Consider the following 14,103-nt stretch of genomic DNA (forward strand, 5'->3'; position numbering starts at 1 on the left):
AATGTACCCTCACTGTGGTACTTTGCTTTAAATTTAGAAAAAAATTTCTTACCATTGAAAAGACAAGGGTGACTGTCGCTAGAACTGTAGAAAATTTGACACTTTTCTAGGAATAATGAAACAAGATGTTGCAATTATAGTAATTCATATTTTCAGAACATGCAAGTACAAACGGTACAATATTAGTAGTAATACTATTATATCCATTGAAATAAAATGTTTTATGGTACCTGTAACTTGCAAATGGTATAAAAAGAAAAATTAGCTGGTGATGGAAAATTTACTAAATCTTCATCATTGTTCACATTACAAAAATAAACTGTCATGTAAAAAATAACTCTACATACATGCTATAACAATCACTGATTTGTATATTATGCCTGCAAAAAAGGTCTAAGTTAGCTGTAATGAAGGCTGTCCAACTTGTTACAGATGATTTAAAAAAAGGTGAAGATTGTTTTCAACATAATATGGATCATTCCAATAATAAAGCTGCACACATAATCAAAGTACCCAAATGTGATAGTGAAGTCGTGCACTAACTTGTAGAAATGTTTATAACGTACAAATATTGTTAAATAATGTCTGTCTCCTAAATCACGTGCAGGTTTAGCTGACATAATGACAGTAAATTTGTGCCTTCTGACAATCAGCAATTAATACTATTCTGTAGTAACTTACAAGTAATAGGGATTCACATAAAACAGTCATGACATACTGTATTTCTGCACACTGTGATGTACAACAGTTCCCCATGGTCTGTGATAGAGCTTGGACAAACAACTTTATGACCCAGAAAGGGTCCCTAGAGTAACAATGGATTAATTGAGCCAGCCTCTTCATCTACAAAATACTTGAATATTTACCAAGCCATTACAGTGTAGAAAAAAAGGTAAAGGAAATGACACTGTGAACTCAACTTAGGGTAAACATCTCCCAGAAATGAAGGAATCTGAAGTTTACTGAATAACATAACACATTTTCACTGCAGACCTAAACTAGTCATTAAACTGAAAGAAAATTATATGAAAGATATGGATATAAATCATAAAATATCATATGTTTTGAATGACCTGCATCCAGTGAACAGCAACTGTTTTTACCTTAATTATATGATAAGAATGCACTAACATAAGTCTATCCTACTTGTTGACTACAAACCCGTATTGTCATGTCTGCTCTTTCCACATCTCAGTAAGCAGCAAGAGAAAAACCCTAGCTTGGCTGTTATTTCTGTTTCTCCTTTTAAAGATATTGCAGAATGGGATGTTTCTGAAATCTATGCTATTGTCTCATAGTTGCCTTCCATGATGTGCAGGAGACATGGGTAGTAGTCTTTCAACTCTATCCACACAGCTAAAACCCGTCATATTAACATAAAAGTATGGCTTAATAGCTTTTCCATATATAAGTACTAACAACCAAGAAACAAGCAATTACTATAAAAAAATAAAAATATGTTTAATAGCTTTTCTAATAAATAAATGTACTCCAAACCAAGAAAATGTAATGATTCAAATGATAGTAGTAATGCAATCTCATACTTTGGAACTCACTTAAGCCATACGTAATTTTTGAACTATTTCTAAAGACACCTAAACAGTAAATTAGTCAGTGCACTTTAATTAAAGATTACAACTTTATTCTTTTATAAGGAAAATGTCATATCTGAGAACAAAGTTGTTTTTCTCTTCTGTTCTTACCTGAAACCAGAAATTTCATGAAGAGATAAATCTGAGGTAGGCACTTTCGTTCCATAAGCAAAATTCACTCAGTAAAATAATCTTTATGATACAACTCACTACCTATCTTGTACTAGCATCAGGTAAGCTGGAAGACTCTACTGTTAATGTTGATGACTTATTGCCCACCATCTGTGGGTAAATTGTTTACAACTGGTAGGCATAGTTTAGGCATTACTAGATTCTGCCTGCTAGAGGTTGCACCGAGTTAAAACTTACCTTTGGAGGGGTATTGTGTCATCAGCAGTTGACAAACCAAAATACAATCTAATCAGGGAAATTCATGGTTCAAAGAAATCCATCCTGTCCTTGATAATGAATGTAGCACAGCCCCTGAAAAGGGGTCCTGGGTAACACCAAATTGAATCAAAACTTGGTTTAGTGAATCACAAGCCGTAGCTGCTGTAGGACTTGCAGTATAGTCTGCAGTACCATAATTACTGCTCGTGTCTTTGCAGCAGAGTTATTCTCTTTTCACTAATAAGTATATTTATTATGTTTATGTTTTTCATTTACAAAAATGCAACTGTTCAAGCACATATAGGGGATAGGGGAGAAAGAATACTTCCCACGTATTCCCTGCGTGTCGTAGAAGGCGACTAAAAGGGAAGGGAGCGGGGGGCTGGAAATCCTCCCCTCTCATTTTTTTATTTTAATTTTCCAAAAGAAGGAACAGAGAAGGGGGCCAGGTGAGGGTATTCCCTCAAAGGCGCAGTCCTCTGTTCTTAACGCTACCTCGCTATCGCGGGAAATGGCGAATAGTATGAAAAAAAAAAAAAAATACATATGATATATTATCAGTGTTCTGCTTGCCAAGAGTCAATTCTTATTTGCTCTTGGCTGGAAAACTAAGTATTTACACAATGTGAATTATATATTTAAATCAACAATATACTTCAATGTTACTAAAATTTGTTACAATGTTCCTGTTCTTCACATTTTGCACAGTGAAAAAGACAAGAAATTTTGTTTAATGGTTGTATGCTTTCCTTTATTTTATTATTTCAAACATTCAATTTCATAAAGACTTATGATTTCAAACAATCATGGAACATAAACCTAATTCTATTTCTGAGTAATTAATCCTTCAGACCTCATAATTGTACTTTGCCAAAGTTAATATCACTTATTTAAAGCTAACCTATGTACCAAATGTAATTATGACCATCTTTAACATGCTATTCCAAACCTTCCCAATTTTCATTCCTCTTTTCAAGCTACTTTCACATTAGAATACTAAACCTAATGTACCTCAATGCAGTCGGAAGGTAGCTGAACTTTTGGACTTGATAACGATGCATGAAATTTTCGACTGCGTATATGATCCCCTGTAGAGAAACCAGTCAAGATATTCTTACTTATTGGGGTTGAAACATCAATAGAAGTATGGGCATCTGGAGGAAATGTATGATTGAAATTAAGAAATTTCTCATTTTTTGTGTTACTGGGATAATCTAGGCCATTGTCAGTGTTTGCTGGCTTATTCAAATTGGATGGATTTGTTTCGTCATTTCCAACCAGCATTTTGTTTTCAGCACAATGAACAAACCTAGTCAAAAACATAATGAACTGTGTTTCACTCCTATGTCTTTTGAATAAGTATAAAACATACAAATCAGCATAACCACAAAGTTTCAGTACCTTATTCTTGACATTTCTAATACCCTTAGAGGATGAATGCGTACACAGGAAGAGCCGATTAAAGGGAGGTAAAGTTACAAGTAACAGAAAAAGCACCGATACAGCTGTGCATACTGTTATTAATGCCAGCCAAATCCACAGGAAGATAAAAACTTTTTCATACAATTCCATCAATGTGAGATGACATCCAATATTATCTTCTCGAGCATTGTTGACTAAGACAGAACCATCAAGCTTGCAATGTACAAATGGAGGAAATGTCCGGGAGAGTTTGTCTGTAAAGTTCTGTGGGTGACGCTGAAATGGGTACGCCAAGTATACCAACCTTAAAAAGTTACCCTGAAAAACAATTTACTTTTATTGCTAACTCAATGGCACAAATATCTTCAGGTCTTTTACTTTATACAATTGCATCATCCCAGTGAAAAACTGGTGAGCATAATTAAGATCCTTAGAGAAAGGGCCCATCCTCCTCCAAATACCTTGAAATTTAAATACATAATAAAGGCAAACATATTGGTGGTTATTCTGAAGGTATTGAAAAAAAAAATCGGTTTAATCAGTTCTAATAAAGACTTCAGAGCTGGATATAACCACATAAAAAATAATATGTTGGGGTGAAATATATTTACTTTTAATTACTCAGTATTCAGTCAGAGAATGGCATAAGTATATGATGTTTCAATAATTTTGTAAAGAATATCAAGAAGTATGACCCACCTGCAGCATGAAGTCAAAGAAGAAAATGGCTGCTATATCTATGACCAATGCCACCACATGACACAAAACAAGCCAAAAGTAGAGCATTGTATGTGTGGAGATGTGGCTGTGCATGTAATTTAGCATTGTCTCTGTATCTTGTTCCCAAGTGGACCCATCATACCTAGACAGTAAGATCACCCAATTAAAAATTAAAATATAACCCTTGCTAAAAACTATAGTCATTTACCATTGTAAAGCTTAAACAAATTCTAATTCTTACTCTGAGTAAGTATTCAGAATACACACACAAAGTTCTTCAACAATCAACCACTTTCTTTCACATACAGAAATTAGTGATAAAGATGCATCACATAAAACAATGAAAAGTTAATATAAACTATAACGGTAACTAAGCATGCTTTATATAAGGAAATCTATGCTGAAAACTAATACTAAACTAAGCAAAGATCTTTAACTCTGTTCCAATAAGCATTACAGGGATTAAAAGTGCATACAACATTTCACCTTTATAGTGTCGTTACAAGAAAACCTGTGTATATACATGCAAAAACCATGAGATACAAATATAGTAAAACATCTTATATTCTTGGAGTTAAAGATATGCCTGAAGAAGGATAGAAAATGAAAGAATTATATACTTTATCTACCTTTGTTTTGCCATGGAGGGGTGTTGAAATTTACATCTGGCATGCAATTCAAAACAGTACCACAGAAATCTTGACTTGCATGATGTAAATTTAGTCATTATTTAAAGGTTAAGCTCCTAACTATATGTACTAAAATTATGTCCATCGTGTTAAAAAGTGTATTATTCTAGATGACTACAACACAATCATTAACGTAGCACACTTTGATGATGTGTAGTTGAGATTCATCTTCATTCATACTTCCTTCCTGTACACAAAATATTTCTATTGTACACTATAAAGATTCCTTCTATCTCATTTATAGTTCATCTAGTTTTTAACAGTTCATTCATCAAATTTGTAAAACTCTTCCATGGTATTTTGCCTTCAACTACAGTATATCCCTACAAACTTTCCAATCTCATCAGAAATACCCCTAACCTTCAACAGTTCATTATATACATCCATTTTTTAGGAGCAAACTCTCCTCTTCATACTCTTTGTTATGCAGTCTTTCCCTCTCTGTCTCATCTTGACCTGTGTAACTGTCAATCTACCACATAGGTCAGTGTATATTTTATTTGATCATACACTCATCCATGAGACTACCCAGTGTCCCTTACCTCCTTAACATCGTTTTTCATATTACACTCATCCATGACACTACCCAGAGTCCCTTACCTCAACATCGTTTTTCATATCTTTTTAACCTTAAAATTTTGTATGTATTATTTGTTTCTTTCTTGTATGTGCCCCCTAACCTTGATTCATATGCAGATTAAGGAAAATGTACCTATCCATATATTTTTATACAGCTTACCAAGTGCAGGAGCCTCATAAGGGTAGAGGGTACTCCTGGGAAAGGAAGGTAAGGCATACACATATTTTTTTTCTTTAAATCCCCTCCCCCCCATTCTTCACAGCCTTAATGAGGTAGCATCAGGAATGAAGAATCATCTCACTTTCACATATTCTTTCTAGCTCTTATGTATAACATAACAAAACTGGAGCCTATCATTCACAGCCATGCCCCTCACTACTCTGTGATTTACTCTGACCACTCCGTTTGCTCTGGTCCAGACCACTAATAGCACATCACCCCCTAACACCACATCAATCCAATTAATTCTATCCCACAGATGTCTCTCTTAAAAAAAATTTGTATATGAAAAATCAGGCTACACAAAGAACCATAAATGGGATTACTTTCCCTAAACTAACCTCTGTTCTTCTTTGGCTAAATCAACAATAAGTTTCTTAAGCCGTGGATTTTCTGCTTTCTTTGAAAACATCCGTGGAATATAGTACGCACATGCAGTTAGGAGAAAAGTGAAGTGTATCCAGCGGTAAAATAAGATGTACCGACGAGGACAATCACTTTCTTCATAAGTTGTAGTCTCAGGTATCTGAATAATTACAATGGTTGCAAATATGAGATATTTTGAGGACACTTATGAAGATATATGAGTTATAGAAAATGTTAGTCTGAAGAATTTTGCATCCTCTTCTTTAAAGTTTGAAGTAAAGAAATGTCGATCTAAAATTGGTTAACATAAAATGCACTATGAGGAATTTTCAAGGAGTCTCAACATATACTGTCCAAACATATATAAAATCACAATGCCCAAGCATTACTGATTCCCACAAAAAAAGGCACAGGAGTTTCCAAAGTTTCTGATTTAAATATACATGTATCTCTCCTTAGGCTAAGTAGCATAAGGAACAGATGAACAATGGTTTCATTTGCATACTTCAACTCTCTAATTGTCATGTATGATGCACCAAAATCAAAGCCTACATACTATCACAGACAAGCTATGTACAATGACTACTTTACATTTCCTGGTTTAGCCCACTAACTGGAACATCAACAACACATCTACCCTCTTTCATTCTTCCCTCCCTCTTGCATTCTTCAGCAACCTCACAACATTGTTGAGACTATTATACTTTCAAACATACCCAATGTTCCCCAAACAAACACAATCCTCTCCACACAATGCTCACTGCAATGAGGACTTAGCTCTTTCTCCCACCCTGTGACTCACTTCAGCCCTCATAGTTTTAGGTGTAGCATAGTCCACTATGAGGTATCTAAAGCACTTAAAGTACTCTCTTTTCTGAGTCTTCAACCAGAGCGATGTTATCTGCAAACAGAATCTGATTCATCTCCAATTCCCTCACAATCCCCAGAATTGTCATAAACCTTTCCTGCTATAAGACCCTTACACTTACTTACCACATCACCTTGTCTAAGAAAAGATTAAGCAACCATGGTGACATCACCCATCCTTGTCTCAAGCTGCAACTTTACCGTGATACCATTTACTTTACTCCCTTCGGACTCGGACATATACCTTACTATCCTGATACACACTCATGCTATAATTAACTTCCTATTTACCTTATATGCCACATACAATTCCAACTCTTTCTTTACATATTTCTCATGCATATTCTTCAAAGCAAACACCTGGTCCTCATATCCCATACCTCTCCTAAAACCATAATACTCCTCCCCTAATTAATAAGTTCTTTGCATGTCATCATGCTCTTAATCACTACTCTCTTGTACCCCTTAACAGGTCTAATCAACACATTTATATCTCAGCAATATGAGCATTTACTTTAGTCTTCCTTGCCTTTGTGTATGGGTACTATATGTGCATTTTGCCTGTACTCAGGCACCTCACCATGGGCCATGCAAACAATGAATAATCTAACCAATCAAAAATACCTGAGAAACTTAATTGCAATCCCATTCATATCTACAGCTTTGCCACAATTCATCTTAGGCAAGGCTTTGATTACCTCCTCTTTTCACTAAACCATTAAGCACAGTTCTCAAACTTCACAAGCCACCTTGTGCAAAAGACACCATGTCACACACATTCAACAGTCCATCTAAATGTTCGTTCTGTTCATCAATTTATTTACAATAAAAAGCAATACTACAGCAAGAAGCTTGCTATTAAGTAAAATACCCTAGTTTTATAGTTAATTATTATCAAAAATATTTCCTCTGTTTAGGCTTTCTCTTTCTTTTTATACTTCTTCAATATAGCATCACTTGCACTATTTCCAATAAGATCAGCAATAACTTTAAAACCACGACATGTACTGCAAAATCATGGCAAGTTTAATGATGCTCACTGCTTAGCAATACCAAACTCTAATAATATATGGCCCCATCATGGAAAAGAACTTTTGATCAGAATTTTATGAATCATTTTCAGAAAGTTTGTCATTCAATGAAATGGTATTGTTATGTTCAAAAAATCTAAACTGGAACATCTGGTAAGGGACAGAAACAGGAATGCATTGTGAACATACTAACTAAGAGCCTGATTTAAGAGACAGAGCATGTTCTGAATTTCTGGATACTTGCATGCAGATTCACAATTCATTTCTGTCTTCAGATCTTCAGATATAAATTAGTATGTTACTGCTCATAAAAAGTACAATAAAATTAATCATCACAATTTTGCAAGCTAATTATACATAACTAAAGTTTCAGAAAACAAACAAAGAAATACCATTACATCTGGATACTAATTTCCCCTCCTTCAAATCAGAACTAGAAAAAAAGTATTGCATTAAGTTTTACATATCTAACTTGATCTAACAGAGTTACTGACTGGATAGCAAAGTCAGGAACTAATGGATAAATAAGGAAAACCATGCTTTCCTAACATGGAGTGACAGGCATGAAGACTGAACAAAACAGCATCATACACTTTTCCCAAAAAGTCAAAGAGATGTTTCAGCATTTTTCTACATGCAGAGTAACTCATGGTCTTCTAAAATTGTTTCCATTTTCACAGTAAAAATCTAAAAGGTAATCAAAACAATATAATACATAAGGGGGTCATTATATGCCTCCTCTTCATGATGGCACATCCTGATAAAACAAGTACAATCAATTACCATAACTAAATTTACATACCTCACATACATAGGGATATGAGAGACATATGTTCTTTATTTCAAAGCTGACAGTTTCTTTAGCATTAAAATTATACACACAGTAGATGGACTCCCTCAAGAACCAGTTACACCTACAGAGGATATAAAAAGGTATTAATTCACAGTAATGGGAGGCATACCATTTTAGTATTTATGTGATATCAATAATAGAATCATCAATTAAAATTCAGTGCCACTTCTCTCCTTAAATTTCAAACTCACATAACTCCTTTCTACAAGACTTGTCATAAAATCAACTAATACATCTGTATTCATGTAAATTTGCACATCTGAAGTGCAATGAACCCTCATGATTCTATATATCACCCTCATAATTCTATATAACAGCAACACATTGTTGAACTAAGAACTTGAATCAGAATTTTTTTATACTCACTGTATCATACTGAAAGTCAACAAGAATATGCAGACACCCATTCGGTAGTGTAGTTTGAGCACTAGACTGTCTATTGGTGGCTGGCATATTTCATTTTCCTTTGTGTAAATGGATATCAAGGATTTCAACTGCTTTAAGAAATTTATATCATTTTTTTCTCCACCTCCATCTTTCTTGCAACTGATGACAAAGAAAAAAATTGCATGTTAATGTAAGAATCTTAAATTTTTCACGTTGTACCCCGAGTTGAAATGTTAAATGATGATGATGTTATTATTCACATCACAAACACAAAACATCTCAAAAACCATTCCTCCAACATCCTCTTGAAATACTTCTAACCCTACAGAAGGTACTCAGAGCATCTGTCCACCTCTGGTAAAACTAACGTGGTTCAGCATTACAACACGATCATCCCACATGAATCATCTAACAGAATGCCCCTTCTATCAATTAATCAATACCTTAAGAACCATTTTATGGGGTTCCTTCAGCTTTGGGGCTGCATTTCAGTTACCAAAAAAGAAATGGTGGACTCTTGTGGGGGTGAGCTCTTCAATGAAACAGCATTCTTTCTATCCATCAGTGATGATGCAACCTTTGTAAACAACTTTTTTTCACACATATTTGCCATTTCCTGCACTAGCGAGGTAGCATCAAGAACAGAGGACAGAGCCTTAGAGGGACAATCCTCGCTTGGCCCCCTTCTCTTACTTCTTTTGAAAAAGTAAAAACTGGAGGGGAGAATTTCCAGCCCCCTGCTACACAACTATTTTATCATGATGAAACCATATGCAGGAAGAGTCCAATAACACTTGCCTCATCTATTAAAACAGTAAATGTAGCCACATCATGCATCATTCATACACTTGAATAAATTTTCAAATTCACGTATACCACCACTTACAGTTACACAAGCCCTACATCCATCATTAAGGCTCTAAACACCATAGGGAGGTCTAACTTCCTAAAAATCTTTCCAATTATCATGTTTTCTAAATTCTTAAATGTGGTCAATGTTTTTCCCCAAAGAAATTTTTCCAATACCTGCTAAAGTACTAAAACTTGATCTACATGCTCACTTCTAAATCTACCTCGTTCTTCATTAACATGGGTGTAATTGACCAACCACATACTCTGACAGCTCTAAGAAAACTTACTGCTCTGTTACTATTAATATACTCTATTGGTACCAACACAGTGTAGCAAGGACTGATTTTATTTAGCTGTCAGGTAGAACATATTTCCATGCTATCATGAACATTCCTTAACTGTAGCTTCATCCATCCACTCTTCATAGTCTCACTCATCATTACACCTTCAACCCCAATGTTTCCAATTGTTGTGAGTATTAACTGGTCTTTCCATCATCTCTGTAATTTTGTCCTTCCTCATATGCCTATTCCACATGACCGTTTCTGCTAATCCCATCATTCCTGTAATTAAGTCTCTTATTCTATCATGCTGGCCCATCAACAGCAAAAACAGTTGCATCATGAAGAAAGAAGGGTTTCACACCAGAAACATCATATCTATTAAGTTCATAAATACAATACTCACAAACCTTTGGCTAATACAGCAAAGTACTTCTTACTGATCAGTATCAATATCTGAGACAGAGTAGTGCATCCATCTTTACATACACCTTACTCGTGTTACCTTAGTTATACTGTAAAAATCTTAAATCTAAATCTAATAAAAATGGAAGAATATAGATAATTTCTACACTTACTTGTTGTTGTTGTTGGTGTTGTTGTTGTTGCCTTTGTTATTGGTGCCTTTGTTATTGTTTTTGTTACTGTTGTTTTTATTATTGTTGTTGTTATTGTTGTTGTTGTTGTTCCTGTTGTTACCATTGTTTTTGTTGATTTTCTTGTTGCTGTTGCTGATGTTGTTGGTGGTGCTGTTATTATTGCTGTTTCTGTTGTTGTTGTTGTTGAAGCTGCTATTTTTCTGACTGTTGCCTGTCTTACTGTTGAAGTTTTTTGCACTCTGCTGATTTCCTTTGTTGTTTTTCTTATTAGTACCTTTATAATTTCCTTTGCCTTTATTGTCATCATGATTCTGCTGATTGTGAATGCCTTTGAAGTTATTTTTGTCATTCAGGACCTGCTTTCCTTTTGTCTCCGGTAGTTGAGTGGTTTGTTCTTCACTGTCTTCATTTTCTTCAATACCTTGCACTTGCTCAGATGCTACAGTTTCATCTTCATCATATTCATAATCACAGCCCCCATCATCACTGCTTACGGGGGTATTGTCTTCTTCTATGGAACAAACTTGTTCATCAGTATCACTATCTGCTTCACTGACACTACTTCCATCAACCACAGTGATAATGGTGTCATTATTTTCTTGACTCATCTTTCTTCTTTACAAGGATGTCTACAAAAAACATAATACATTAAAATTTCATTGCCTACTGAACATATCAAGCATCCTAATACAGACATATCTTAATATTTTCTCACCCTGTCCTGTTCTATACTTCTGTACATAAAACTCAGTAAAAGAAATTCAAATTTACATAATTCCAGACAACTCCAAAATACAGATTTATCATATTAAAATCCATTCCTAGTTTAAGATCACGAATCCCAAACAGGTACTTTAAGTAAATGCCCGTTAGACTTCTAACAAGCCACCATTTATTCTGTGAAATTAATGGAACACTTCAACCATCTTAGTAGTTCATTTCAAACCTTATAAATAAATTCATACACCGTTACAAAGCTCATACAAGCTTAAAACCTATACACCATTAAGTCACAGGCAAAGTTACTAGTGACTATACGCAAAGTCAACATCTGCACAAAAAACACATACTTTTGAAGCTTGTCCTGCAAAAACTAGAAATACCACAAGCACAAAGCACTTAAGTAGCTTTGTGATTTGCAATTAAACTTAAATAAGAGGGCAAAGTTTAACCCTTGAGCATTACAGTACAACACCTTGGCACATCAGTACAGCTCTTGAGCACAATGGTTTAAACTTTGAGTATGACTACAGGCTGTAGATATGGTCTGGCATTTGATGTGACCCCATTTGGGTCCTGTCAAAAGTAACACCATTATAACTGATTCTGTTTATTTCTACATGTATTAACTTCTACATTAATTTATCCCAAATTCTCCCTTATGCAAATATCCCTCACGACTATAATGGTATTTAATAGCATTCCATGAAATATAATGGTCTGCAAATAGTATCCCATTACCTTAACATTAAAATACAAATACAGAACAGAATTACTCAATATCCGAGGCCAATAGCGAAGAACAGCTAAAATGTACTTAATCGCGATCCCATCGTGACGTGGTAATACAACAGAAGCCTTATTCCCCATAATACTTGAATTACTACTATCTGATAACAGAAGACGGCCTTTAAGGCCAACATTATCTCCCACAAACTTCACTAGCACGGCCCCCATACCTAAATACTTTATTGTGCCTGTCCATTGGCTGCCCGACAACTACCTTTACTTTCTAACGAATGCCATCCTATACCCCTTACAAACTCTACATTTCTTTTTAAAAACCATGAATTTTGAATTAATTATCCTGCTGTAGTGGTATTAGAAGTACCAATTCGAACGTGTCATACAACGCCGATTTTCTTATCCTTCCTCCTCATGCTGGAGGACCCCCAAACTTACCTTTCTTTTTTACTAACTGATATATGGAAGCTTGAATGCCAGCTGTATCTTTAATGAAATATGAAAATACGTCTCCTGTGCGGTCATACGTGACATACAAGGTTAATGCAGCATTAGATAACAATCACTCAATTGTCAACAAATGATCCAAGCTCCTATATATAGCTGGCTTCATGAAATAAGCTATAGTTAAAATGAATGTATTTTCAAGAAAAAGTATCCAAACTTCTTAAGTCTTATGCTAGTAATAATCTTATCTAAAACAAAATACTCTTTATTCTTAATGATGTATAACTATCCCCAGAAGTTTCATTTTGTTGAATATACCAAGTCTAAAATATGACTAATATCTAATTAGATTTAAAAAGCAATGTCGGAGCATGGTTTACATTCATTTCCAACCACATTTCTGCAAAAATTATGATTGATATACAAAAGAGATTTTTCATATTGCTTATAAAGTTAAGTTCCTGCCTTTAGGTGGCTAAATGACTTCAGTTATCAAATAGTATGGATTGTCAGTACCTATAAAACTCCTCTACCGTAATACAAACGATTATTATATATACATGTATAGATGTTGGATACATCAAACTAAAAATACACATATATTGGGAATATAAAACTAGAATTTCTGCTGAAGTGAAGTAAGATAAACATTTAAAGTTCGCAGCCATTTGACTCAGTGTTACTTTCCTTGTAATTCACCTCTTCAACTTGGTATGAAAACTGTTTCTTTAATGCATATACATGATCATTTATTGTCCTGTTAAAGTTGTTTGCCATTTCACTATGATTTTTTTTCAATGACATGATTTATTTCTCCAAACATCATCAATGAAGAGAATATTACTTTCATTGCCACAGTTTGACAATAATGAAGAAACATATCATTTGATGATGTGGAGCCAGTCAACTATACACTTTGCACGTCTATGTCTAGCCACATGATGTTTAGTATTTGGTTTTTCTAGAAATATGCATTGAGATGTAACGTAAATTTTAGAAAGATAAATGCTTAATGATCACATGCCAAGGGTACGAGGCTGAAATCCACTTGGTGCTTAAGGTCGTTTGCCAGTGTATGCATTTATTTGCAAATATTATTCCATTGGAGTTATTAAAAAGAAGTAATTACATTGATTCTAAAGAATACCATAATGGGCGATGAAAATACTAAATGATGTATTCATGAACATATTTCTTCCTTGAGTTAATCATAAATCTGTAATATACATGGAGTATTATACTGCGTAATTGAAATATCTAAATGGTATATACTTATGAAATACCTCAACGGCTGGTAATGAATATGTATACTTGTATTTTCATAAGTTAAAGGCAAAGCGAACT

General features: G+C 34.5%; 1 protein-coding gene across 3 annotated transcripts; it reads right to left on the bottom strand.

Annotated features, from left to right (window-relative positions):
- Positions 1–128: 128 nt before the first annotated feature.
- LOC139747665 (uncharacterized) lies at positions 129–13,708 on the bottom strand. Of its 3 annotated transcripts, none has more exons than XM_071660233.1 (7): positions 13,604–13,708; positions 10,828–11,477; positions 9,096–9,275; positions 8,679–8,790; positions 5,954–6,138; positions 4,104–4,266; positions 129–3,722 (listed from the first exon to the last, which is right to left on the bottom strand). In XM_071660233.1, the coding sequence occupies exons 2-7, from the start codon at positions 11,454–11,456 to the stop codon at positions 2,985–2,987; spliced, it is 2,007 nt and encodes a 668-aa protein (XP_071516334.1). In that variant the 5' UTR covers positions 11,457–11,477; positions 13,604–13,708; the 3' UTR covers positions 129–2,984. The 3 variants fall into 3 exon arrangements, with proteins under 3 accessions (XP_071516334.1, XP_071516333.1, XP_071516335.1); XM_071660232.1 differs by lacking the exon at positions 13,604–13,708 and adding an exon at positions 12,751–12,906; XM_071660234.1 differs by lacking the exon at positions 13,604–13,708 and adding an exon at positions 12,345–12,453.
- Between the last annotated feature and the right edge of the window lie 395 nt (positions 13,709–14,103).

The sequence above is a fragment of the Panulirus ornatus genome, chromosome 69 (genome assembly GCF_036320965.1).
Source record: "Panulirus ornatus isolate Po-2019 chromosome 69, ASM3632096v1, whole genome shotgun sequence".
NCBI lineage: Eukaryota > Metazoa > Arthropoda > Malacostraca > Decapoda > Palinuridae > Panulirus > Panulirus ornatus.